The sequence below is a fragment of the Dendrobates tinctorius genome, unplaced genomic scaffold (genome assembly GCF_039654945.1).
Source record: "Dendrobates tinctorius isolate UK_male_01 unplaced genomic scaffold, ASM3965494v1 ptg000011l, whole genome shotgun sequence".
NCBI lineage: Eukaryota > Metazoa > Chordata > Amphibia > Anura > Dendrobatidae > Dendrobates > Dendrobates tinctorius.
This window is the reverse complement of record NW_027361679.1, coordinates 131,032,113-131,056,774: the sequence shown is the minus strand read 5'-3', so window position 1 is coordinate 131,056,774 and position 24,662 is coordinate 131,032,113. Positions and strand designations below refer to the sequence as shown.

Here is a 24,662-nt window from a genome sequence, read left to right as displayed (position 1 = left end):
AGCGGCGAATGAATGGAGGACACCAGGGATGCAGTTTCAAAGCTTTACTCACAGTTCGTGGTACCCACTGGTGCCTGCCTCCACACCGTGTCCTCTGGGGTAGAGACTCAATCAACCTCCCGGACATGTCAGGGTTCTCCTCTCCAACACTCCGCCAACATGTACCTTTCTTGAACGACTCCTCTATTGCGCCTTTAGTGTGAAGAGCTCCAGTACCGTGGTACTCTGAAGTTTCTCCTGTTAGATGTTCCTAACAACTCTACTTGTATGACAGACAGCTGTAGCCTCTATCGGGGACTCACTTCTCAGAAGTCCTGGCACTCTATCCAGTTGCTGTTGTGTCCCAAGTCTCTGATGGGAGTAGTGCATTTACAGCCAATTACTCCACCGGTGTCTGCTGCAGAACCATAAGTGTTCATACAACCTCGGGGACCGGGCCCCGGCCTTGCGCAGAGAACCTATAGGCAGGGTTCCTCTTCCAACCCACAACTCCTCTCTGTTCTCCTACTCCTTCGTTCCGCGCTGTTCCTTCTCTCTCTTATGGAAGCTTAGGTTGCAGGTCTACGTCTTTCTCCTTCTCTTCTCTTTCCCGTGCCAGCTGGCTCAGATCACTGAGGCAGCTGCAGCACTCCTTCTAAACTGAACTCAAAACTGAACTCAAAACTAACTTCAGAACTGAACTCCTCTTTCTCTGGGACTCACCCCAGACTGACCTACAATTCTAAACTTTCGCTCTCTTTTATACTAACTCCACCCACCTCCCAGCACATCTCGTGTTACGAAGCAGGGTTCCACGAAGGGTGCTCTGCTACCCCCAGCCTGAACCTGCTAGGTGGACCTACTGAACTATCCTGTGTGTGGGATGCAGATGTTGGAGTGTGGAAAGGAGTTCCCAACTTACCTAGGCGGTGGGGCACTACACCTTAAGAGAAGGTGCAGTACCTCTGTGGCGACTGAGCCTCAGGGGCGCCACACTAGTGCTGTCCCCTGTGAAAGAAGATGTAGTCAGGAATAGAGATAGAAGCTGGGAATGACACTAGTGCTGTCCCCTGTGAAAGAAGACGTAGTCAGGGGTGGAGATGGAAGCTGGGAATGACACTAGTGCTGTCCCCTGTGAAAGAAGACGTAGTCAGGGGTGGAGATGGAAGCTGGGAATGACTAGTGCTGTCCCCTGTGAAAGAAGACGTAGTCAGGGGTGGAGATAGAAGCTGGGAATGACATTAGTGCTGTCCCCTGTGAAAGAAGACGTAGTCAGGGGTGGAGATACAAGCTGGGAATGACATTAGTGCTGTCCCCTGTGAAAGAAGACGTAGTCAGGGGTGGAGATGGAAGCTGGGAATGGCACTAGTGTTGTCCCTTGTGAAAGAAGATGTAGTCAGGGGTGGAGATGGAAGCTGGGAATGACAGTAGTGTTGTCCCTTGTGAAAGAAGATGTAGTCAGGGATGGAGATAGAAGCTGGGAATGACGCTAGTGTGAAACCAGCCTAAGATAGGGAATGGTGTATTGTGTAATAAAGCAAATTACAAAAGTGGTTAGGGTGTAAGGATGGATATTTAGAAAATACATTTTAGGTGCCTATCCACCTCTTTAAACTATTTGGCTGTGTTCACACAATTATTTCACACAATTTCTTGCTGTGATTTTCTGAAAATGTGGTAACATCCAAATATTGTACAACATTTTTGGAAAATCGCAGCAAAAAAATGCATATAGAACGCATTGTCAAAACATACAGTAGCTTTTCCGCACAAGAAAAAGCAGGAGAAGAAATGCAGCATTTAGGCCAAGTTCACACGTTCAGTATTTGGTCAGTATTTTCCATCAGTATGTGTAAGCTAAAATCAGGAGTGGAACAATCAGAGGAAAAGTATGATAGAAACATGTCACGACTTCTGTATTATCACCCACTCCTGGTTTTGGCTTACAAATACTGATAGTGTGAATGTGGTCTTACTCTGCAAAGAGCATGGAATCAGTATAAAATTCTGATTGTTTTTGCTGGTTACAGTATTTCATCTTCATATCTAGAAGTGTCATACAGATGTTGTCTTAACTTCTTTATAGGTGCACGTGGCAAAACCGAGAGGAGTTCAGTTAAGGAGTCCAAAATGAAGCATAAGTTGCCCCACATAGAGACACCTCCGTCAGAGCATGATTTTCTAGGCTGCATGTCTAAGTAAGTGTAGAAAAAAATTTTTTGTTGACTAAAAAAAAACCTCATACACATTATCACTTGTACTTTTCAAACTTTTTTTCTGCTTTTCTTGTTCATTTTCCATTTCCCCCTTTTTACCCCTGTATGAATCACTATGTTAACCTTCTCTTTCTGTACCTCATATTTGTGTATAATTACCTGTCCTAACTAAACTAAAGGTATGTGCACATGGAATCTTTTTAGGAGACTTTTGGAGTGGGTCTGCACCAAAAAAGCGCAAAAAAATACTTGAAAATCAACCCATTGATTCCTATTCCGGGTCATATGGTAATTTTTAAAATTATTTTCTTCCATTTCAGGTTTAAAAAAATGCTTAGTGCGAGCATATACAGTGATTATTCTGGTGCTAAACGCTCCAAATGAGGCTCTGTCCAATCAAAATATCATATAATCTACAAAAGCAGCTCTATATTGTTAAAATACTGATCTTACACATTGTCCATACTAACGAAAAAGAAAAACAATAGACTAGTATGGCCAAATATACATACATAGATATAGTGTATGTACAGTATTTACCTATATCAGCAGGGAGCAGCAGTAGGGTGAGAGATTTCAGGGAACCAGACCAATTAATACAGACTATTTTACTATCCCTTATTTGTACAGTAATGTATAGCTATTTGTTACAGTACATATAATGCTATGGATCACCGATACCTGTTCTGTAGAACATATAAGAGATTACAGTACAGTTATAGATAGTGGCTTACAGCTGATGTTTTTTTGATGGAGTTGTTCACTTTTCCCATCTTTTCCATCTGGCCCAGACCGACATGACAACTTCTCCAGCCAGGACTCGGCTGCAGAGATTACACCAAAAACACATTTGACTTCTCATATTTTGAGCACCGTGCCCATCTACTCACAATCTGAACATACTTCTTATTCTACTGATATATTAATGCTGAGCCTGCCACTACCGTAATAAATCCCTGTTACTGCACCTGCTATGTGGCATGGCAACAATACTCCTCTTAGTGCCCCACAGAGTAATAATGTCTACTACTGTGTCCTTTACATAGTAAAATGCCTGTTTGTGCCCTCTAACTGGTAAAGTTGTCCCATAGAAAATACTAATGCCTTGTGTGAGTGCCTTTGAAAGTAATATTTTTTATCTCCCAGAAAGTAATAATCCTGTGTTCCCACTTGACAGTATAGTTTTAGTTTCAACGGTTTTATTGAAAAGGAAACATCATAAAACATGAAATACATTCATATTAGAGTACAAGGATCCCCTCGCAGGGGGAAATATATAAGAGAAGACACAATATGTCATACATTATCCTTGACTTCATAATCTAAATTTTTAGAAATTTGTAGAACAGTTATAACACGACTAATCTAGTCTTAACGAGGTGGGGAGGGAGAGATGGGAGTATGTCATGAGTGTCAATAGTATAGAGTAAATAGACGTGAGGTACTAGAGAGGTTGTTTTAGAGACTATAATTAAAAGAGACAACTACCATGTCAGCCCGCTATGCAGATAAAGATATCATCCTGGAAATGTCATCATCCCCATAAGCCTGAATCCAATGGTCCCAGATATTTCGAAAAGCGTCGAGTGAATCAGATCTGATGGCTTCTATTTTCTCGTATAACATTATCAAATTAACCCTTCTCTTCTCCTGTGTTATTGATAGCGTACTAGTCTTCCATCTGCTAGCTATGTGGTTCCTCGTTGCCATAGCAATAAAGTCAATAAGACGGCAGGTCCCAGTATTGACATTGATTGGTCTGTCTCCCAGCAGTAGTACTGACGGCGACAGAAGCAATTTCTTACCCAATATATTGTCAATTAGTTTTACCACATCTTTCCAGAGAGACTTTACTATCGGGCATGTCCACCATATGTGGAGGGTATCCCCACTATCCGTGCACCCTCTAAAACAACCTCCAGGGACTGAATGGTAGATATTGTGCAGGAAGCTGGGTACAAAGTGAACTCTATGGAACAGTTTAAGGGATGTTTCGGTGAGTGAAACTTGATTGCTACTCCTCATTATATTCTCGTAACACCTGTACCACCTTTGAGGTGTGAGGGAGATCTGTAGGTCTGCTTCCCATTGCTCCATAAATTTCAATTTGAAGCCGTCTCTAGGTTGATTAAATGTAGATTAGAGATGGGATATAAGGCCATTGCCCAGGGGGTCATATAAACATTTTAACTCGTACACTGTAGGTTTTATGTTTGGTGAGTCTACAGTTAGGTTTTGCAGAAAGTGGAAAATTTGTTCCAGCCTGAAAACCTCAGACCTCGGGACTTGATATTTCGCGACAAACTCTTGTTTTGACATTAGTTTAAAGTGAGTCGATAAATTCTGCAGCCTAGTTAATTTATTCTGGTGCCACCACGAGTGGTTCCAAGACCTAATTCCTGGCGGAAACATGGGGTTATTAAACAAGTTTAAAAGTGGGGAGGTTTGAGATTATATTCCGACTTGGAATCTGTTCGCTATCCCGAGACACAGGGAGTGAGAAGTATACGGCGAATGAAAGGCTAGATCCTTCGGTAAGGGTCCTATGGCCCAGATTAGGCTCTCCATGGATTAAGGTGCTATTTGTGAGTTTTCTATTTGCGGCCAGATAGGAGTGTGTTGTTCTGTGTTGACTCCTGCCAGCTGGGCAATCTGGGCCGCCCTGTAATAAAGAGTAAAGTTTGGCAGAGAGACTCCTCCCTGTCTTTTATGTCTGAACAAAATTTGCTGAGCGATACGGGGCTTTTTATTATTCCAGATAAAACATATTATATGCGAGTTTATCATTTTGAAAGTCATCAGAGGCAATGGAATGGGCAGACATCGAAACAAATATAGGAATTGAGGCAAAGTGACCATTTTAATCGAATGGACTCTTCCTAAAAAGGAGAGAGACAGGTAGGACCATTTTGATAAAGATTGCACTAGTTTTTGGAGAAGAGCGGTGTAGTTATGCTTAAATAACGTAGATTTGGATAGTGTAAGGTTTATTTCTAGGTAGGTGATATAGCGCTTCTCATGGCGGAAATGGAAGTTCTCTAATATTGAGGTTTGTTCAGTAGGGGAGGTATTAAGGAACATAATTTCTGATTTATCAACGTTAACCTTCAAACCAGAAATTTCCTCAAAGTGTTTAAGTATATTTATAAGATTAGGCAGGGACACATGTGGGTTCATCAGAGTCAAAAGAAGATCATCGGCAAACAGACTGACCTTGTATTCATGTTTACTTATAGTTTGGCCTGTGATATCCGGGTGTAGGCGGATCTTTTGCGCCTATGATTCCATTACCATAGCGAATAGAGCTGGAGACAAGGTTCAACCCTGCCTAGTTCCCCTATGAATAACTATTGGTACCGGAGAAATTGAGGGTAGTTTTAAATACGCTACTGGGTTATTGTAGAGGAGTTTGAGTGAGTTGATTAATTGTTGCGATATCCCCAATTTGTGCATTATATTAAACATATATGACCCTGTGACGGTATCAAAAGCTTTTTCTATATCTAAAGCAAGTATAGTTAAGGGGGTTTTACGTTTGTTGGCGCTATGAATAAGATTTAGGTTTTTGCGTATATTATCTGGGGCCTGCCTTGTTGGAATGAATCCAACCTGATCCTTGTGAATAAGGCTAGGTAGGCATTTATTAATCCTGTTGGCTATTATGGAGGAAAAGATCTTGAGGTCCACATTCAAGAGGGACATTGGCCTATAGTTTTTCATGAGTAACGGGTCTCTCCCTTGTTTTGGGATAAGTGATATGTGCTGTGTAAAATTCCGGTGGCATTGTTTGGCCTGTTAGCATGTTATTGCAATATATTTGAATGTGTTTAAGCAAGATGTTTGAGAATTTTTTATAGTATAGTGCGGTCAATCCATCGGGCCCCGGAGCCTTTCCAACTTTTAGGTGGCTTATTGTGGATGTGATTTTCTCTTCGGAGATAGGAGAGTGTAAAGTGGCAGCGTAAGTCGGGGTTAAGGAAGGAAGGCACATTAGATAAAAAGTCCTCCAGTTTGGGCAATGAGAAATTCGCACTATCAGTGTATAATTTTTGGTAGTAATTTTGAAACGTTTTATAGATTTTATTGGGATTAAAGGTAGTTTGGGACTGTTCGTCTTTTATAGAAAAAATAGAGTTTACTCGCTCTGCTTTAATTTTCGAGCAAGCATTCGGTCCATTTTATTAGAGAATCGATAAAATGTCGCTTGCGTCCACCTAATTGCTCTTTCTGTGCGGGTCGTTAGAAAAGTGTTTAGCTTTAGTTTTAAATCATAAATTTGCTTAGTTAAGTATAATGAGGGGTGTAACTGGTTGGCGGTTTCTAATTTATATTGTTCATTCTCGAGAATCAGTTGCTCCTGAAGACGATTTTTCTTTTTTTGGGATGCTATGCTAATGAGTACGCCAGTGATATATTTTTTATGGGCCATTCACACACTACTCAAAGAGGTGTCAGGGGTAATATTAGAGAGGAAAAAGGCGTTAAGCTCCTGTTCAACCAGTAGTCGAGTCTGAGGATCGGACAATAAGGATTCATTCAAACTCCATGTGTACAGATGTGTATTCGCTACGCCCAGTTTAAATACAGAGGGGACATGCCTGGAATACATCATGAATGGTATATTTTCCGAGTTGGTGAGAACCCAGTCTGTCCTGGAGTATGAATGAAAAACCCTATAAAAATATGTGTAACCTCTTGACTGTCCATGGGATTCTCTCCACGTATCAGCCAAATGATGGGCTTGGAGGATATTTTCAAGTATAACTTTATCCTTCCTTGAAATGTCGGACCTCTTATTATTGGAGTTATCAAGGGTTGGGTTTAAGATCAAGTTAAAATCGCCCCCCATATAATAGTATCAAAGGAGATGGACCTTAGGTATTTTGCAATAGATTTGTTTTCATTTGTAATGTCAGAGGTGCATAGCAATTAACAAGACAGAGTCGCTTCTCCTGTACCGTACCCCAAAGGATTATGTATCTACCCTCAGTGTCCACAGTCGCACCTTCCTGCAAAAATGGAAAGAATTATGGAGCAGTATGGCGACTCTTCTCGTTTTTTTATCATGAGAGGCAAGAAAAAATCTCGAGTAAAGCTTATGGAAAAATTTGGGGGATGAGTTATTGGAAAAATGAGTTTGCTGTAGGAATAGTACTTCAGGGGAATGTTTCAGGTAGTCAATAAAGGCGCGTTTTCTTTTTATTGGAGAATTTAACCCCCTAACATTGTGTGAAAGTGTCTTAAGCATTTGGTTTAATTAAATAGTTCTAAATAAATCTCTAGCATAATAACATCCAGGGTGGATAGCTTCACATCGGTTATCAATCTAGGAACATGTTTATAAGACATCAGCACTCTTTTAGTGGAAGGGAGGGAGGGGAGGTAACAAAAATATAATAACAAAAGAAATGGTCACAACCAATGACCGGTATGCGGTCTAGAGTGTGCCGGCCCATTATTAATAGGGCCAGAAGCAGCAACAGCCTAAAATGGAGTGGCATACTTACTCCAGGGGCACAGCGCTCAACAACAAGAAAAGAGAAAACAATATTATATGTAAATTGTCATAAATCACATCAAATAGTAATACTTATCAGAACAATGTCCCAGCATTTCGATTGCTCTTTGAATCTGTTCCAGCACATTCGCCGGTAGTGGTCTCAAGAATTGACGGTATAGTTTTGATAAAATCACAGTTGTATTAGCAGAACGTTATCATTAGAAGACTAGTAGACCAGCTGTCAGGTAGTAAAGCATATTCATAAACTTTGAATAATCACACAGTGTGATGGCTGAAGAATGTTATGCCACACTGAATGCACTTCAGCACGTCTATCATCAAAATCCACTGCTGGCAGCTCTTTTTGCCATTTCCAACAAGTGATGTCCCAGATGTGACCAAAGGGAGACTTGGACAAGTCTGTCAATGTTGTAGGCTATAGTAGCACTGTGACGGATCTCACAGGGGAAGTGGGTGTCGACTTTGCTCACCTCGGGGAGGGGAAAGAAGGACCCAGGTGAGATCGGCTCTCTGGCGCCACCACTTGCCCCAGGTCATTCTGGTAACTGCACCGAGAGCAAATAGTCACCAGAAAGGCTTCCCTTATACATACGAGTTAATGAGGCGCTCCCACTGAGGGGGGATATATATCACCCGTCCAGGCTGGGGGTATATACTGTATATGAACCTCCTGGCTGTCACTGCCAGAGTTCCTCACTAAAACAGTACGGTATTCTGCCACCAGTTCCTCATTTGACATAAGCCCCGTCCAACAACAGGCTTATATCAGGCCAGAAACCAACCTGGATAGCGTACAATTGACCAATTGAGCGTGTGGACGTGGGGATTCATGGATCGAGATAAAAGAGCAGCCCAAGACTAATTTTATATTTATTCACCGAAAAGGTGCACTAGAAATATACAGGTATATATTTACAAGAACAATATACAGGTATACAATCAGGAGTGCAGTATAAAGGTAGGGTATAGATAGGTTGCAATTACCATGTTTTGCAGCATGTGACCACAGGGAGGCGCTGATTGATCACAGGTTAAAATCTTAGTTACATGGTTTCCTTGGCCGCGTCAGATAACGGGTCCTCCTGCCAGTAGAAAACTAAGTCCAAAATGAGGGTCTGCCTTATATCTCCTAGGCTGTTCCCTCCCACCCTCTGCTGCCACCCATGGGCTGGGCTGCCTTCCTCCTCCCATGTCTGAGAATATGATTTTCTGCCAAGAATCATGGATGGCCCATAACTTTCCGCCCGAAGGTCTGACTGGGTCTGTGGTGCCACCAGTGGGTTCTGCTGGATTTTATCTGCGTGTGGAGACCAAATATGCCTACTGTATGTAATTCCTGGTGGCTAAGCTTTATAACTCCATAACACAGAGTGCTACAGGTGGCTGCTGGGCACGGGCGTATAGGGGAAGGAACGCCTATTCGGATTATGTGCTTGGCTAGTCTGAGAGATATTGCATTCTGTTCTTATAGGTCATTTTCCAGATTAAATACCTCAGTGCCTGCTGTGACTCTTTGTGCTTTGGTATCTCCATGTGCTTGGTAAGACAAAGGGAGCGAGCTGGCTGCAGCTGCAGAAGATTTCACACCATTGTGTTAAGAGCTTCAACGAGCTTCTTTCTGGTGTTTTAATTAAAGCAAAACATTGCATTGCCTTTTATGGCCTGGGGGGGTGCAAGGGTGGAGGCACATTCCAGGAGTGGACAGAGATGTCCTATAATCCAAAATGGATTCTCCCTAGTCCCTCACAAGCACGTGTAGGTCTTGCAGGCTGCTGACAGTAGCAACATGTGGGTTGGCATTGTCGTGTTGAAAAAAGGTTTCTAGTACACTTTCACCTTCTCTCTAGAAAGCCTCTTAATGGCTTTGCACACATGGTTTCTTGACTGGTCTCTGGCTATATTTGCATCCAAGACAAAATCAGGACTCATCGCTGATGTTACACACCCGTCTCGGTTCCGTACCCTGTGGCCGCTGTCAATTGCTGTCATCGGATTTTGCAAGTGGCACAGCGTGTCTTTCTGACATCATCTTCCTAGACCTTTTAAGCCCTATTTTTACCCACCAAGAGCTGTGACCAACAGACATGTATTTGTATTCTGACTATGTCCAAGTCTTCTGTTCCTGTTATTTCCTCAGATGTCTGTGAACTCTGCACAATACCAGCTGGTTAAGTCATTCATTGCTGTAAGCGTCTCGAGTTGGTATTAGGGTATGTTGTTGATACCTGCATCTGCTGCCATTTAACCCATTACCTGCTGCCAACATCTTTAACAGTTATTTAAAGGCATATTCCCATCTACAAGATCCTATCCCAGTATGTAGTAGGTGTAATAATAATAACATTAGAAAATTTCTCCAATTAGAAATGTAGTATAGTTCTTCTGAATTGCTATGTTGCTACCCTCATTTGCAGTCATTGCCGTAGCTTAGGTATCCATGGTTACAACCACTAGCAACTACCGTATTTTTCGGACTATAAGATGCACCTAGGTTTTAGAGGAGGAAAATAGAGAAAAAAAGGACAAACTTGTGATCAATTCTATACTAATATCCCCCATCCTGGTATATATGTCCCCAGTCCAAGTATACACGGCCCCCTCATTTCCATCCTGATATACATGGTTCCCTTTTCCCCATTCTGATATACATGGTCCCCTCATCCCCATTCTGATATACATGGTCCCCTCATCCCCTTTCTGATATCCATGGTCCCCTCATCCCATTCCCGTATGCATATCCCCCTCATCCTTATCTCAGTATGCATGACCCCCTCATTCGTATCCTGGTATGCATAGCCCTCATCCCTATCCTGGCAGTGACGTCATATGCTGTTTACAATCCGAGGACAGCTGCTGGAATACTCACTGCTTCCCACTCCCGTGAGTGTGGGGAGCAGTGTATATTCATTTGTCTTTAACAGCGGGTACAGGGGTTAGCCACAGCAGCCTGCTCCTGCCTCCTGTGACCTGCTAATGCCGCTCCACCACCTCCCCATCCGGACTATAGTATGCACCTCCCATTTTCCTCCAAATTTTTGAGAGGAAAAAAGTGCGTCTAATAGTCCAAAAAATACAGTAACTGTCACTATATGAGTGGTCATAGCCATGAATACCTAAGCTACCGCAATGCGTGCACATGAGGTAAGCGACAAATTATTAAGAAAACTATACTATATTTCTAATTGAAGGTATTTGCTAATATTAATAATAAACCTAAAACATATTGCGATAGGATGTTGGAGATGGGAATACCCCTTTAAGTCTCTTTGCTGCAATTTTACACAGTAACAACAATGATGCTGCTATGACTCTCAGAGACCATGGGTTAAAAAAAAACACCTCAGACTTGGAACAAGCCACTCTATCTGGTAGATTCCAGAGGAACCCTGACCACCCTTTAACACCTATATAGAGATCTGGACTTAAAACAGGATATACAGTGGATCACTTCCACAAAAGGCTGCTGTCTGGAGAAGCGAACCAGAGGCAAGAAGGGTTGGCAAGCAGGGTGAAGCCAAGAGGTCATGTCAGGGGCAAAATCGTAAACCAAATGGGTGGTCAACAGGAATAATCAGAATAACAAACAGGAGCACTGCACGGCAGTATACATCAGGACAGCTACACTGGGGGAAATAATTATTTGATCCCTTGCTGATTTTGTAAGTTTGCACACTGTCAAAGTCATAAACAGTCTATAATTTTAAGGGTAACTTAATAAGAAAAAAGTATTTAATCCTTCTGACAAACAAGTCTTAATACTTGGTGGCAAAACCCTTGTTGGCAAGCACAGCAGTCAAGCATCTTTTGTAGTTTATTATGAGGTTTGTGTACATGTAAGGAGGAATTTTGGTCCACTCTTCTTTACAGACCATCTCTAAATCATTAAGATTTTGAGACTGTCGTAGCTTCAACTCCCTCCATAAGTTTTCTATGGGATTAAGATCTGGAGACTGGCTAGGCCACTCCTTATCCTTAATGTGCTTCTTTTTGAGCCACTCCTTTGTTGCCTTGGCTGTATGTTTTGGGTCATTGTATTGCTGGAAGACCCAACAATGACCCATTTTTAATGTCCTGGCAGAGGGAAGGAGGCTGTCACTCAGGATTTTACAGTACATGGCTCCATCCATTCTCCCATTGATGCGGTGAAGTAGTCCTCTGCCCTTAGCAGAGAAACACCCTCAAAACATAATGTTTCCACCCCCATGCTTGACAGTGGGGACGGGGTTCTTTGGGTCATAGGCAGCATTTCTCCTCCTCTAAACACGACAAGTTGAGTTAATGCCAGAGAGCTCAACTTTTGTCTCATCTGACCACAGCACCTTCTCCCAATCACTCACAGAATCATCCAGGTGTTCATTGGCAAACTTCAGAAGGGCCTGCACATGTGCCTTCTTGAACAGGGGGACTTTGCGGGCACTGCAGGATTTTAAACCTTTACGGCATAATGTCTTACCAATGGTTTTCTTGGTGACCGTGGTCCCAGCTGCCAAGTTCCCCCATGTAGTTTTAGGCTGAGCTCTCACCTTCCTCATGATCAAGGATACCTCACGAGGTGAGATTTTGCATGGTGCACCAGATCAATTCGATTGACAGTCATTTTGTACTTCTTTCATTTTCTCACTATTGCACCAACAGTTGTCTCCTTCTCACCCAGCGTCTCACTTATGGTTGTGTAGCCCATTCCAGCTTTGTGCAAGTCTATGATCTTGTCCCTGTCCTTATAAAGCTCTTTGGTCTTGCCCATGTTGTAGCGTTTGGAGTCTCAATGATTAATTGAGTCTGTGGACAGGAGTCTTTTATGAAGGTAACTATGTAAGACAGCTGTCTTTAATGCAGGTAACGAGTTGATTAGGAGTCTAACTGGTCTGTAGGTGCCAGAACTCTTAATGCTTGGTAGGGGATCAAATACTTATTTCTCACTGCAAAATGCAAATAAATGTATATAATTTATACAATGTGATTTTCTGGATTTTATTTTTGATATTATATCTCTCAAGCTTTGCTAAAGCTGACAGCTGAGGGTTGCAGCCCCCAGCTGTGAGTTTCGTTTGGCTGGTTATCAAAAATAGGGGGAGACCCACACCGCTTTTTTATTATTTATTTATATTCAGCGCAGGAGCGACAGATGAATACTCCCATCCGCTGCTCCTGCTCTCACTGCAATTAGTAGTAGTAGGTGTCGGATGATGGGATCAGTTGTCCCATCAGCTGACACCAGTGACCAGAGGTAAACTGAGCATGCTCATTTAAAAAGACGGAATCCGTTGCTGGATTCCTTCATTTGACGGACTACGATGGATCCGTCGCCCATAGGCGTCCATTCTAGCAGACAACGGATGGTGACGGATCCGTTGCTGTATGACTTTTCGACGGAGACAAAAAACGTTGCTTTGTGCGGAGTGTCCGGCCGCCGGACGGAGAATTTCCGACGGATCCGGGGAACGACGGATGAAACGTGATGCCATCCGTCGCAATTCGTCGCTAATACAAGTCTATGATGAAAAAAACAGATCAAGCGGCATCAGTCGCCGGACTGATGGAAAAAAACTGATGTGTGAAAGAGGCCTTAATGAGGCCGGAGAAGGCGAGCTATGAATGTTAGTAACATTAGCAGGGTTTCTATATACAGCAGGAAAAGTTATAAATACTAGTGGAAGGAGGGCCAGGGATAGGGGAGATGTCACCAGTGACTAGGAGAAGGAGAAAAAAAAGAAATAAGGTGGTTCAATGATTTATGGGATTGTTTTTTGCACTGTATATTGATAGTGGATGGTTTGGAGTAATTGAGAAATGTCAGTGAGCCTGAGAATTGTACATAGGAGAAGGGAGAAGAGAGGGCCTGATTTGTAGAGAGTGTACTGAATGTGTAAAAGCACAGATACAGCAAAGAGATGTGGAAAATAAATAATGTAGTACAACTGTCAAGAATTATGTTTATTTGAGTATCTGGTATAGCTTACTTGTCTCCTGCCCTGTTGAACTGCCATGATAAAATACAATGCACTATGAAAATATTTCACTTTGAAGGATATTGTACACATGCCCACCAGCATATGTAATACCCCTAAGCTAGATCTGAATATATAGGAAGTATTTGCTAGGTTCTAGCACCAGTAAACCTCATTAAATAATCAAGCAATTATAGTGGGTACGGAAAGTATTCAGACTTATTTAAATTTTTCACTCTTTGTTTCATTGCAGCCATTTGGTAAATTCAAAAATGTTCTTGACTGAAAGCAAACCCAGAAATGTAGAAATTTTTGCAAATTTATTAAAAGAGGAAAACTGAAATATCACATGGTCATGAGTATTCAGACACTCATATTTGAGTCACACGCTGTGTATTTCCTTGTCATCCTCCTTGAGATGGTTCCATTCCTTTATTGGAGTCCAGCTGTGTTTTATTAAACTGATAGGACTTGATTTGTAAAGGAACCCACCTGTCTATATAAGACCTCACAGCTCACAGTGCATGTCAAACCACATGAGAATCATGAGGTCAAAGGAACTGACCAAGGAGCTCAGAGACAGAATTGTGGCATGGCACACATCTTGTCAAGGTTACAAAAGAATTTCTGCAGTAGGTTCCTAAGAGCACAGTGGCCTCCATAATCCTTAAAAGGAAGAAGTTTAGGATCATCAGAAGTCTTCCTAGACCTGGCCGTTCAGCCAAACTGAGCAATCGTGGGAGAAGAGCCTTGGTGAGAGAGGTAAAGAAGAACCCCAAGATCATTGTGGCTGAGCTCCACAGATGCAGTAGGGAGATGGGAGAAAGTTCCACAAAGTCAAATATCACTGCAGCCCTCCACCAGTCTGGCCTTTATGGCAGAGTGGCCTGACAGAAGCCTCTCCTCAGTGCCAGATATATGAAAGCCCACAAAGAGTTTGCTAAAAAAACACATGAAGGACTCTCAGACTATGAGAAATAAGATTCTCTTGTCTGATGAGACAAAGATAGAACTTTTTGGTGATAATTCTAAGCGGTATGTGTGGAGAAAACCAGGCATTGCTCATCACCTGCCCAATACAATCCCAGTGAAACATGGTGGTGAAAGCATCATGCTATGGGGGTGTTTTTCAGCTGCAGGGACAGGATGACTGGTTGCAATTGAAGGAAACATGAATGCGGCAAAGTACAGAGATATCCTGGAGGAAAACCTCTTCCAGAGTGCTCTGGACCTCAGAATTGGCCAAAGGTTCACCTTCCAACAAGACAAGGACTCTAAGCACACAGCTAAAATAACAAAGGAGTGGCTTCAGAACAACTCTGTGACCATTCTTGACTGGCCCAGCCAGAGCCCTGACCTAAACCCAACTGAGCATCTCCGGAGAGACCTGAAAATGGCTGTCCACCTGACAAAACTGGAGAGGATCTGCAAGGAAGAATGGCAGGGGATCCCCAAATCCAGGTGTGAAAAACTTGTGGCATCATTCCCAAGAAGACTCATGGCTGTACTAGCTCAAAAGGGTGCTTCTATTCAATACTGAGCAAAGGGTCTGAATACTTATGACCATGTGATATTTCAGTTTTTCTTTTTTAATAAATTTGCAAAAATTTCTACATTTCTGTTTTTTTCCAGTCAATATGGGGTGCAGAGTGTACATTAATGAGAGAAAAATGATCTTTTTTGAATTTATCAAATGGCTGCAATGAAACAAAAAGTTAAAAATTTAAGGTACAAAGGAAAATGAAGCCAGCTCACCACATGAAGCCATCTCACCAGCAGTAAACAATTTAAAGGGGCCTGAATATTTTCCATACCCACTGTAACAAGATATCAGAGCAATCATTACTATGCAAGATAAAGTAACACCCATGCTGGACATAAATGAAAACTTTGAACAAAATGAAAAAACTCTTCAAACCCCTCCCCCAAAAAGATGTCTGCACTAGAAAACTTGTTATTTTTGACTGACTCAAATACACTCTGTGTGCACATTCTTCAAGGGCATTTTCAGACAAGGGTATGAAAAATTGTCTGTTTTGCACCCAGAAAATATTTTTCATCTGCCTGGAGTTCCATATGCCCATTTTTTATGTCCATATGTAAGTCATATATCTGTTTTTAACATCACTATGACATCCATTTTAAACATGGGCAATTGAAAAAAATAATAAAGGACCAGTTTCCTATTAATCATTGCAAATTATCCATTAAAAAATATTCTAGACAAGTTATGTCAGTATGGCATTCATTTTGTTTTACACACCAAATGAATTCAATGGTCTCTAGACAAAACTTTCTTCTGTGATTATCTTTGCAGGCGCTCAGGATTACCACGTTGGATTCTGGCGGCATGCTTGTTCCTCTCCATCATGGTGATGCTCTGGCTTAGCTGTGCTAGCTTGGTAACTGCTCCAGATCAACATATAAAGGCTCAGGTACTGTAGTATTGAACTTAACTGCCTATGAAATAACATTTTCAATTAAATCAGGATACAGTTAAACGGTATGGCACAAACTTTGAAATAAAATATTAAAGGGGTTGACTCATCACAAGACTTATATTACAGTTGATAGATATAGTTTGGTGCACTTTCCGCTTGTCACCATAAGACTGTATGGCAGAATTGTTTCACTACTTAGTAAAGTCCCTGTTGCTGCAGTCTACACAGATTGTCATACTGACATTTTTATTGCTTGCCTACAGTAAAGTCACAAAACTTTTTGAATAACCTGAAACTTCCAGAAAGTGCATTTTGAGTGCAGAAAGAGTAAGGGAACCTATTAGATGTTGTTCTCCTAAATTGCCACCACCACGTCTGTTCATGTAGTCTCTAAAGGGGTAATTAGTAATCCAAGTACGTAGTTGTTTTCAGTGGCACTCCTAATACCATAGAATCATAGAATCGTAGAGTTGGAAGGGACCTTCTGGGCCATCTGGTCCAACCCCCTACTCAAAGCAGGATTCGCTAAATCATCCCAGACAGATGTCTGCCAGCCTCTGTTTGAAGTCTTCCATTGAAGGAGAACTCACCACTTCTCGTGGCAGCCTGTTCCACTCATTGATCACTCTGTCAAAAAGTTTTTTCTAATATCTAATCTGTGTCTCCTCCCATTCAGTTTCATCCCATTGCTTCTAGTCTTTCCTTGTGCAAATGAGAATAAAGTTGATCCTTCTACAATGTGACAGCCCTTGAGATATTTGTAGACAGCTATTAAGTCTCCTTTCAGTCTTCTCTTTTGCAAGCTAAACATTCCCAAATCATGCAACCTTTCCTCATAAGACAGGGTTTGCAGACCGGTCACCATTCTGGTCGCTATTTTCTGATTGTGAATAGCAATGGATAAAATTTAACTTTTATTCAAGGTCTAATTTAAATATGACAGACAACACCCTTGTGAATAGACTCAAACAGAAAAAAACACAAAAAACACGAAGACACAGATAAAAATACTCGCAGGTATTTTCCTGCCTACAAATGAGTATGAGGCCTCTAGTAAATAATCTTGTTGTTGTCTAATGGGACCACAGTATTCAATATAATATGCACTTGCACTGTGGTCAAATGATCACATTTCCATCATTAAAATTAGTAACAACTACCAATGAAGCAATTGGAATAGGAGGCTGTGATGGTGTGATGTGCTATATGGATATCATTTTGTGTATATTGCTATTTCACTGATTTGCATAGTGTTAATCTTGATGCCTTGTATGTCTGCAGCCTGACTTTTATCTATGACTCTTGATGACCCCCTGTAGTGTCATAATCCCCCAGGCACCTTTTGTCAAGTCTGGGAGGCCTGAAAAGCTGCCCCAACCTGTTTTGACTCCCTGGACATAATGAGGGGGCCTGGGGAGGATAGGGGCTGGGCAAGTGAGTTGCTGTGTGCAGAGCATGGTGTGAAGACAGGACTTCTGAGAGAAAGAAGAATATATGGAACATGTTATCACTGTCAGCTGGATTTTGGACTCTCATCTCCCTGGACATGTTATACTGTTACTGAACTGCATTCAGATTCTGGACTATCTTATCCTTTGTGTGGTGGACTGAATATGGACCTTTCATATTTTTGCCTAAATAAATGTCTTGGAATTGTTCACTCTCCTCTTGCTCTGTTGATTGTGTGATACCAGAGAAGGACCCCGTGACAACTGGTGGCAGCGGTGGGATCAACAGAGCGTCACCCAATGGAGAACCACCCACAGAGTGAATACAGAAATTGGACTGTATGCAGTTTACAGGAGAGAGCCAGAGACCTGGGCCTGAACTACCAGGGACTGACTAAAGAGGCCTTAATCGATCTACTGGTGGGCGCTAGCCCGGCCACCTCCTCCCAGATGTCTGAAGGACGAGCACTGGAGACAGGGATCCTCATCCAGAAAAGCCAGTGGTTGGTGTGGTATGAAGAAGAGATGGCGGTTCTGGGCCCCGGCGTCTCTCAGGAGTACAAGGAGGAGGCTGCCCGCCGGGCACAGCGGAGACAGGAAGCAATGGAGCTTGAAAAAGGGAGTAACGCAATGTGGAGTGTAACCCCAACAATCCGGGAGCCTGTACGGATCACCCGGGCAGAGTTTAAGCCATTTGATGAGGCTTCTGGAGATGTGGAGGGGTTCTTCAAAGACTTTGAGCAGCAGTGTGCTGTGATAGAGGTGCCCCACTCTAGCTGGATGCGTTTGTTAGTGGGGCTCCTGAACGGAAGCTTGGCGGAGGCTTACCGAACCATTGATGCACTGCGGAATCGGGATTATAACATTGTAAAGCGGACTATCCTGGATTACCATGCTATCACCCTAGACTCATATAGGGCCAAGTTCCGAGACCTCCCATGCACCACGGGGGGATCGTTTAGGATGTATGCACATAAGATGTCCGAGGCATGTCGGAGATGGCTGGAAGCAGAAAACACCTTTACTGTGGAAGATGTTATACAGGCGTTCCTTATAGAACAATTTCTTGCCAAGTGCCCTGCAGAAGTCCGGGAATGGGTCCGGGAGCGCACGCCGTGTACCGTGGATAGAGCTGCAGCCCTGGCCGATGAAGCCCTTACTATCCGACCGCAATGGAGGAGGCTTCTGGACAATGAACCACGGCCTGCTCCCGCGCCCCGTCCCCCTCAGATTATATCTGCCCTTCCACCTAGTCGCAAGCCGCTGACTATCACGCCTCCCAATCCTGGACCCCAACAGTTCCGAACACGACCTGGGGGTATCACAGAGAGATGTTATGTGTGTGGGCAACCTGGACATTTGCAGTTTGGATGTCCCTCAAGGATTCGGAGGGAGCCCCGCGCAGCCCCACCTCGTCCAGTGCATCTAGTACACTCCATCCCGCCTGAGAAAGAGCTACCACCATCCCAACCAGAGTGGACCACCGACCACGGCACTATAGATACTCCTCCTGGAGTGTTCGGACTTCGGCCTCTGTCCTTTGGCTACCGAGAGCAACGGCAATGCCACCTGCAGGATGTCTTAATTGATGGATAAAGTGTCAGGATTTAGAGACAAGGGGGCATTTCTGACTATCGCTGACACCCGTGTGGTTCGACCCGAGGCAATTCACCAGGGTGCAGAAATTCCCATTGTCTTGGCGGGGGGTGTCCGCAAATATATACAGCGAGCTTTGGTGAGTTTGGATTATGGTTTTGGAGAAAAACTGTGCTGGATTGGAGTTATGGGAGGACTTCCTGCAGACATCCTCCTTGGGAACGACATTGGGGAGTTACAGTGTCATTTTGTGGGAGCAGTCACCCGACTACAGGCCCTTCAAGCACCACAACATTCGGACCCCACTGAGGAGCAATCTGTTTGGCCAGAAGGTCCGTGGGCCTCTCACTCTTCTGAAAGAACAATTGGAGGGAGATATTGCAGACATTGGAATGCCCATCATTCTCTACGTTCTAGAGTTCAGAGATCGTCTCGCCCAGCTAGTGGCTAATGATCAACAGCAAATGGCCCAGTCCAGTCAAGAAACCTGGTATGACCGTAACGCCAGGACCCGGGAATTTATGGAAGGACATCAAGTGCTTATAATTATTGCAACCCCTGCCACTGTACAAGGAACTATAAACGATTGAGCAATGTGGACTATAGTGAGCAGGCCAGAGGTCTGTGTAGACCTCATAGCGTGCTCACTTATTATGAGGGGGGAGAGGTTGTGATGGTGTGATGTGCTATATGGATATCATTTTGTGTATATTGCTATTTCACTGATTTGCATAGTGTTAATCTTGATGCCTTGTATGTCTGCAGCCTGACTTTTATCTATGACTCTTGATGACCCCCTGTAGTGTCATAATCCCCCAGGCACCTTTTGTCAAGTCTGGGAGGCCTGAAAAGCTGCCCCAACCTGTTTTGACTCCCTGGACATAATGAGGGGGCCTGGGGAGGATAGAGGCTGGGCAAGTGAGTTGCTGTGTGCAGAGCATGGTGTGAAGATAGGACTTCTGAGAGAAAGAAGAATATATGGAACATGTTATCACTGTCAGCTGGATTTTGGACTCTCATCTCCCTGGACATGTTATACTGTTACTGAACTGCATTCAGATTCTGGACTATCTTATCCTTTGTGTGGTGGACTGAATATGGACCTTTCATATTTTTGCCTAAATAAATGTCTTGGAATTGTTCACTCTCCTCTTGCTCTGTTGATTGTGTGATACCAGAGAAGGACCCCGTGACAGGGCATATCCAAAAGTGTTTTATGCAAAGCAATGAATGACTATCCCCTTTATACCAGTAGCCATAACACATAGGCATATAATTGCATGCACACACAGTTCCTCTACAGTGCTACAAAATGTAACAGAAACTTTCCATAAATAACATGAGGCCGAAATGTATGCAGCTTGAAATATATAGAGGCAGGAATGGAGGAAGGGAGTTCAAAATGGGTCACACTAGAAGAACCATAATACCTCACTAAATCAGTGAGCATTCAAAGTGACCATAGAAGTTCGAACACAGCAATGCCGCATTTATGACATATTATTGCGGCTTTAACGTTGTCAGATCTCACCCAATAATGAGGAGTCCATTCCTTCCAATACCCTTTAGACTAACCATGGAACCATAACGGGTGGTACCAGGCACTGCCTGCCTTGAGGATTGCGTCTGCCGACGCATTTCGTTATAATACACTCATCAGGGGAGTTATAGCAAAAAATACCGCTGCCTTACCGTCATCCCCCGCTTTTGTGGTTCATATAGTTTGAGCTGGAGGCCGCGTCCTTTGTAAGCCACGCCCCTGGCGTGTGACGTGCGCTGCAAATGGGACGGCGCTGTGACTAACGTCACAGCAGCATGGGCTGTGGAGCGCTCCTGTTACTATGGTAATGTCTGGAGCTGAAGAAAAACCCACAATAAAACCCATTGTATTGTAGCATCTATTAGCATTGCACCGTCCATCTTAATTAACCCTTTTGTGCTTGAGAATCGCCACAAAGGACTAATTAGACTCCAGTAATAATAACATAATAAACTGTATTCAAACTAAAAGTTTATATATTCACAAGACCCCATATGCAAATTTGCTAAATACTGGGGAACAAAAGAATCCCAAATGGCATGATACAAAATACCTCACCACACAGTATGACAACAACCATGTGAACAAGGTCCAAGAGGTGTAGTAATTCTAAGGTACGCCCAATGACAATTTGTGCCCAAAATAAAACATGGTTTTTGGAAGAGGTTACTAAGATAGAAAAATGTGAAAAATAGCAGTTGTTTGGGGGAAGTTATATGATGTAAGGAGTGGATCTCTTGAGCCGTGGGATGGAAAGACTGGGCGAGCTAACCACGTGATGACCATCCCCTATATAGGGAGTGTTGGGGGCAAGCCCAGAAAAACCTAATTGCACGGCAAAAAACAAAGAGGGCGGCTCCAAAATTGTCAATCACAAATGAAGAAAAATGCATTTATCAAAAACAATAAATCAAGGAATAACGCCACGAACAACACAGGTGTCCTTATAAAAAACGACAATAGGACAGTTGTTCATTTAAGCCATGTGGATGCATCGTTCTCAATTGGAAGATCCATTTACTTTCTTTTTGAAGGATCATCTTATTCCAATCCCCCCCCTCTTACAGGAGGTACAATCCTATCAATAGCAATAAATGAGATTACCCTAGGGTCACTTTGATGGCACATGTTCACATGGTTTGCTACTGGGGTATCCCTCTTATAGATAATGTCCCGTATGTGTTCACCCACTCTCTTGCGAAATTCTCTTTTTGTTTTCCCTATATATTCAATGCCGCATCTGCATGTGGCTTTGTACACCACCCCACTGGTGCGGCATTTGATGAACTGGCGTATGGAGTAGGTTATACCAGTCACATTACTTATGAAGGTCTTTGCCTGTGTGATGGACATATAGGCCTTGCATCCCCAACATTTGAAACATCCTTTGGGTTGGTTAGATAGGAACTTTTTAGTCTCCTTTGGTTGGAAGTGACTGTGGACTAGTCGGTCCTGTAAGGAAGTACCCCTCCTATACGTGATTTCGGGATTTGTGGGGCCAAATTTGGTGATAATGTTATCCATCTTCAGAATTGGCCAATGTTGTTGTAATATGGACCTAATTAGATTGGACCCATTGGAAAATTTAGTTATGAACTGGACAAAATCATTGTCCCTCTTTTTTGGTCTAGGAATTAGGAGCTCCCTCCGATCCTTTCCAACCGATTCCTTATAGGCCCTCCATAAAATATTATTAGAATAACCTCTATCTAGGAACCTCCTTTGCAGGTCTTTTACCTGGGTCTCAAAATCTGCTGTTTCTGAGCAATTTCTGCACACCCTTAGGTATTGGCTTTTTGGTATGCCTCTTTTAAGGGATAGTGGGTGGTTACTCTCCCATTTTAGGAACGAATTTGTAGCTGTTGCCTTTCGATGGGTTTTAGTACAGAGAGAACCCTCAGCATTTTTAGTTATGCAGATATCAAGGAAGTTCAATGTGTGGGAATTCACTTCATAGGTGAACCGTAAACCAATATTGTTTCGTTTCAAACCCTCCACAAAGGTTCCAAAATCTACCATGTTCCCCCTCCAGATGACCAGGATGTCGTCGATATAGCGTAACCACATGACAATCCTGTCATCTGGGCTGGACACACAGTCACCAAAGATCACCTCTTTCTCCCACCAGCCCAGGAGCAAATTTGCATATGAGGGCGCACAAGGGCTACCCATCGCAGTGCCCCTGAGCTGGTGGAAGTATCTGCGATCAAAAACAAATACGTTTTTAGTGAGACAAAACTCCAAGGCCTCCAAAACGAACCTATTATGTTTGGAGAATTGTGTTCCTCTAGTACAAAGATAGTGTTTAACTGCAAGTAACCCCTTGTCATGGGGGACAGAGGAGTAAAAAGACTCCACGTCAATGCCGCCCAACACCATATCGGCATCCAGACAGATACCGTCTAGCTTTTGCATCAAATCCATGGAGTCTCTTACAAAGGAATTCAACGACACCACAAAGGGTTTTAAAATTTGGTCTAAGTATACTCCCAGTTTTCAGTGTTGCTATTATTACCGGATACAATTGGCCTCCCTTTCAGGGGATTGGTGCCTTTGTGTATCTTTGGGAGACCGTAAAAGGTTGGCATAACCGGGTGTCCTGGGATTAGAAAATCTTTTTCTTCTTTACCCAAAAAACCCTCTGCAAAACCCTTTTCAACCAGCAATTTCAACTCATTCATGAATAAGGGAGTGGGATTTTTTTCAAGAATTTCATAGTCTCCCTCCTTTTCCAAAATTGCAAGACACATCAACCGATACTCAGAACTATCCATGACCACTGTATTACCTTCCTTTGTCAGAAGGTTTTATCGTGATGTTAGTGTCTTTTTCAAGATTACAGAGACATGATATTTCATCTTTGGTCAAATTATGGTGGTATCTCAGATCAGAATTTCATTTTTCAAGATTTCCCATCCTTCCTGGACATTTTTGTCCTTTAGGATATCCAGCCATTGGATCCCTCCAATTCTTCTTCTGAATCCCTCAAAATCTGCCTTTCTGAAATCTAACCTTAACGTCTGAGTCTTCACAGGTCTTCCTCCTCTAGTTATCCAAAATTCTAAAATAGCATGTTCGCTACCTCCTAGGGTCCCAGCCACTTTTACCTCCTCAACCATTTCCTCCCTGTTTATATGGATTAGATCCAAGGTAGCAGATCCCCTTGTTTTTTCCCCTACCTTTTGGAAGTTAAAGTTGTCAGCAAGAGAGGATAAGAATTTCCTTGACCTGTTAGTTTTGCCTGAGAGAGATTCCCAACAATTGTCAGGATAGTTGAAAACATCCCATGACAACTAAGTCATATGTTTTGAAGAACTTGGCCATTTGATGCATAAAGAGTTCATCCATATCTTCAGCTTGCACAGGCGGCCTGTAATAAATGCTTACAATGGTGTCCTTTCCATTGTTCTGTCCTTGTATTCTTACCCAAACAGTTTCCACAGAACTCCCAGTCTCTGAAGCTTCAATCTCTGTGCAGATATACACGTTTCTAACATACAATGCAACACCTCCTCCTCCTCCTCCTCATGTCTGTTTCTTGCAAATAAGTTGTACAGTGGGGAAAAAAAGTATTTAGTCAGTCAGCAATAGTGCAAGTTCCACCACTTAAAAAGATGAGAGGCGTCTGTAATTTACATCATAGGTAGACCTCAACTATGGGAGACAAACTGAGAAAAAAAAATCCAGAAAATCACATTGTCTGTTTTTTTTTCATTTTATTTGCATATTATGGTGGAAAATAAGTATTTGGTCAGAAACAAGCAATCAAGATTTCTGGCTCTCACAGACCTGTAACTTCTTCTTTAAGAGTCTCCTCTTTCCTCCACTCATTACCTGTAGTAATGGCACCTGTTTAAACTTGTTATCAGTATAAAAAGACACCTGTGCACACCCTCAAACAGTCTGACTCCAAACTCCACTATGGTGAAGACCAAAGAGCTGTCAAAGGACACCAGAAACAAAATTGTAGCCC

General features: G+C 42.8%; 1 protein-coding gene across 1 annotated transcript in view; it reads left to right on the top strand.

The window, feature by feature from the left end:
- The window catches only part of TMEM59L (transmembrane protein 59 like), a 120,739-nt gene that overhangs the window by 71,505 nt on the left and 24,572 nt on the right, over positions 1 to 24,662 (top strand). Inside the window, exons 6-7 of the mRNA XM_073548022.1 lie at positions 2,066 to 2,177; positions 15,982 to 16,099. Of these exons, the coding sequence (XP_073404123.1) occupies positions 2,066 to 2,177; positions 15,982 to 16,099 (230 nt within the window). The remainder of the gene's footprint in view (positions 1 to 2,065; positions 2,178 to 15,981; positions 16,100 to 24,662) is intronic.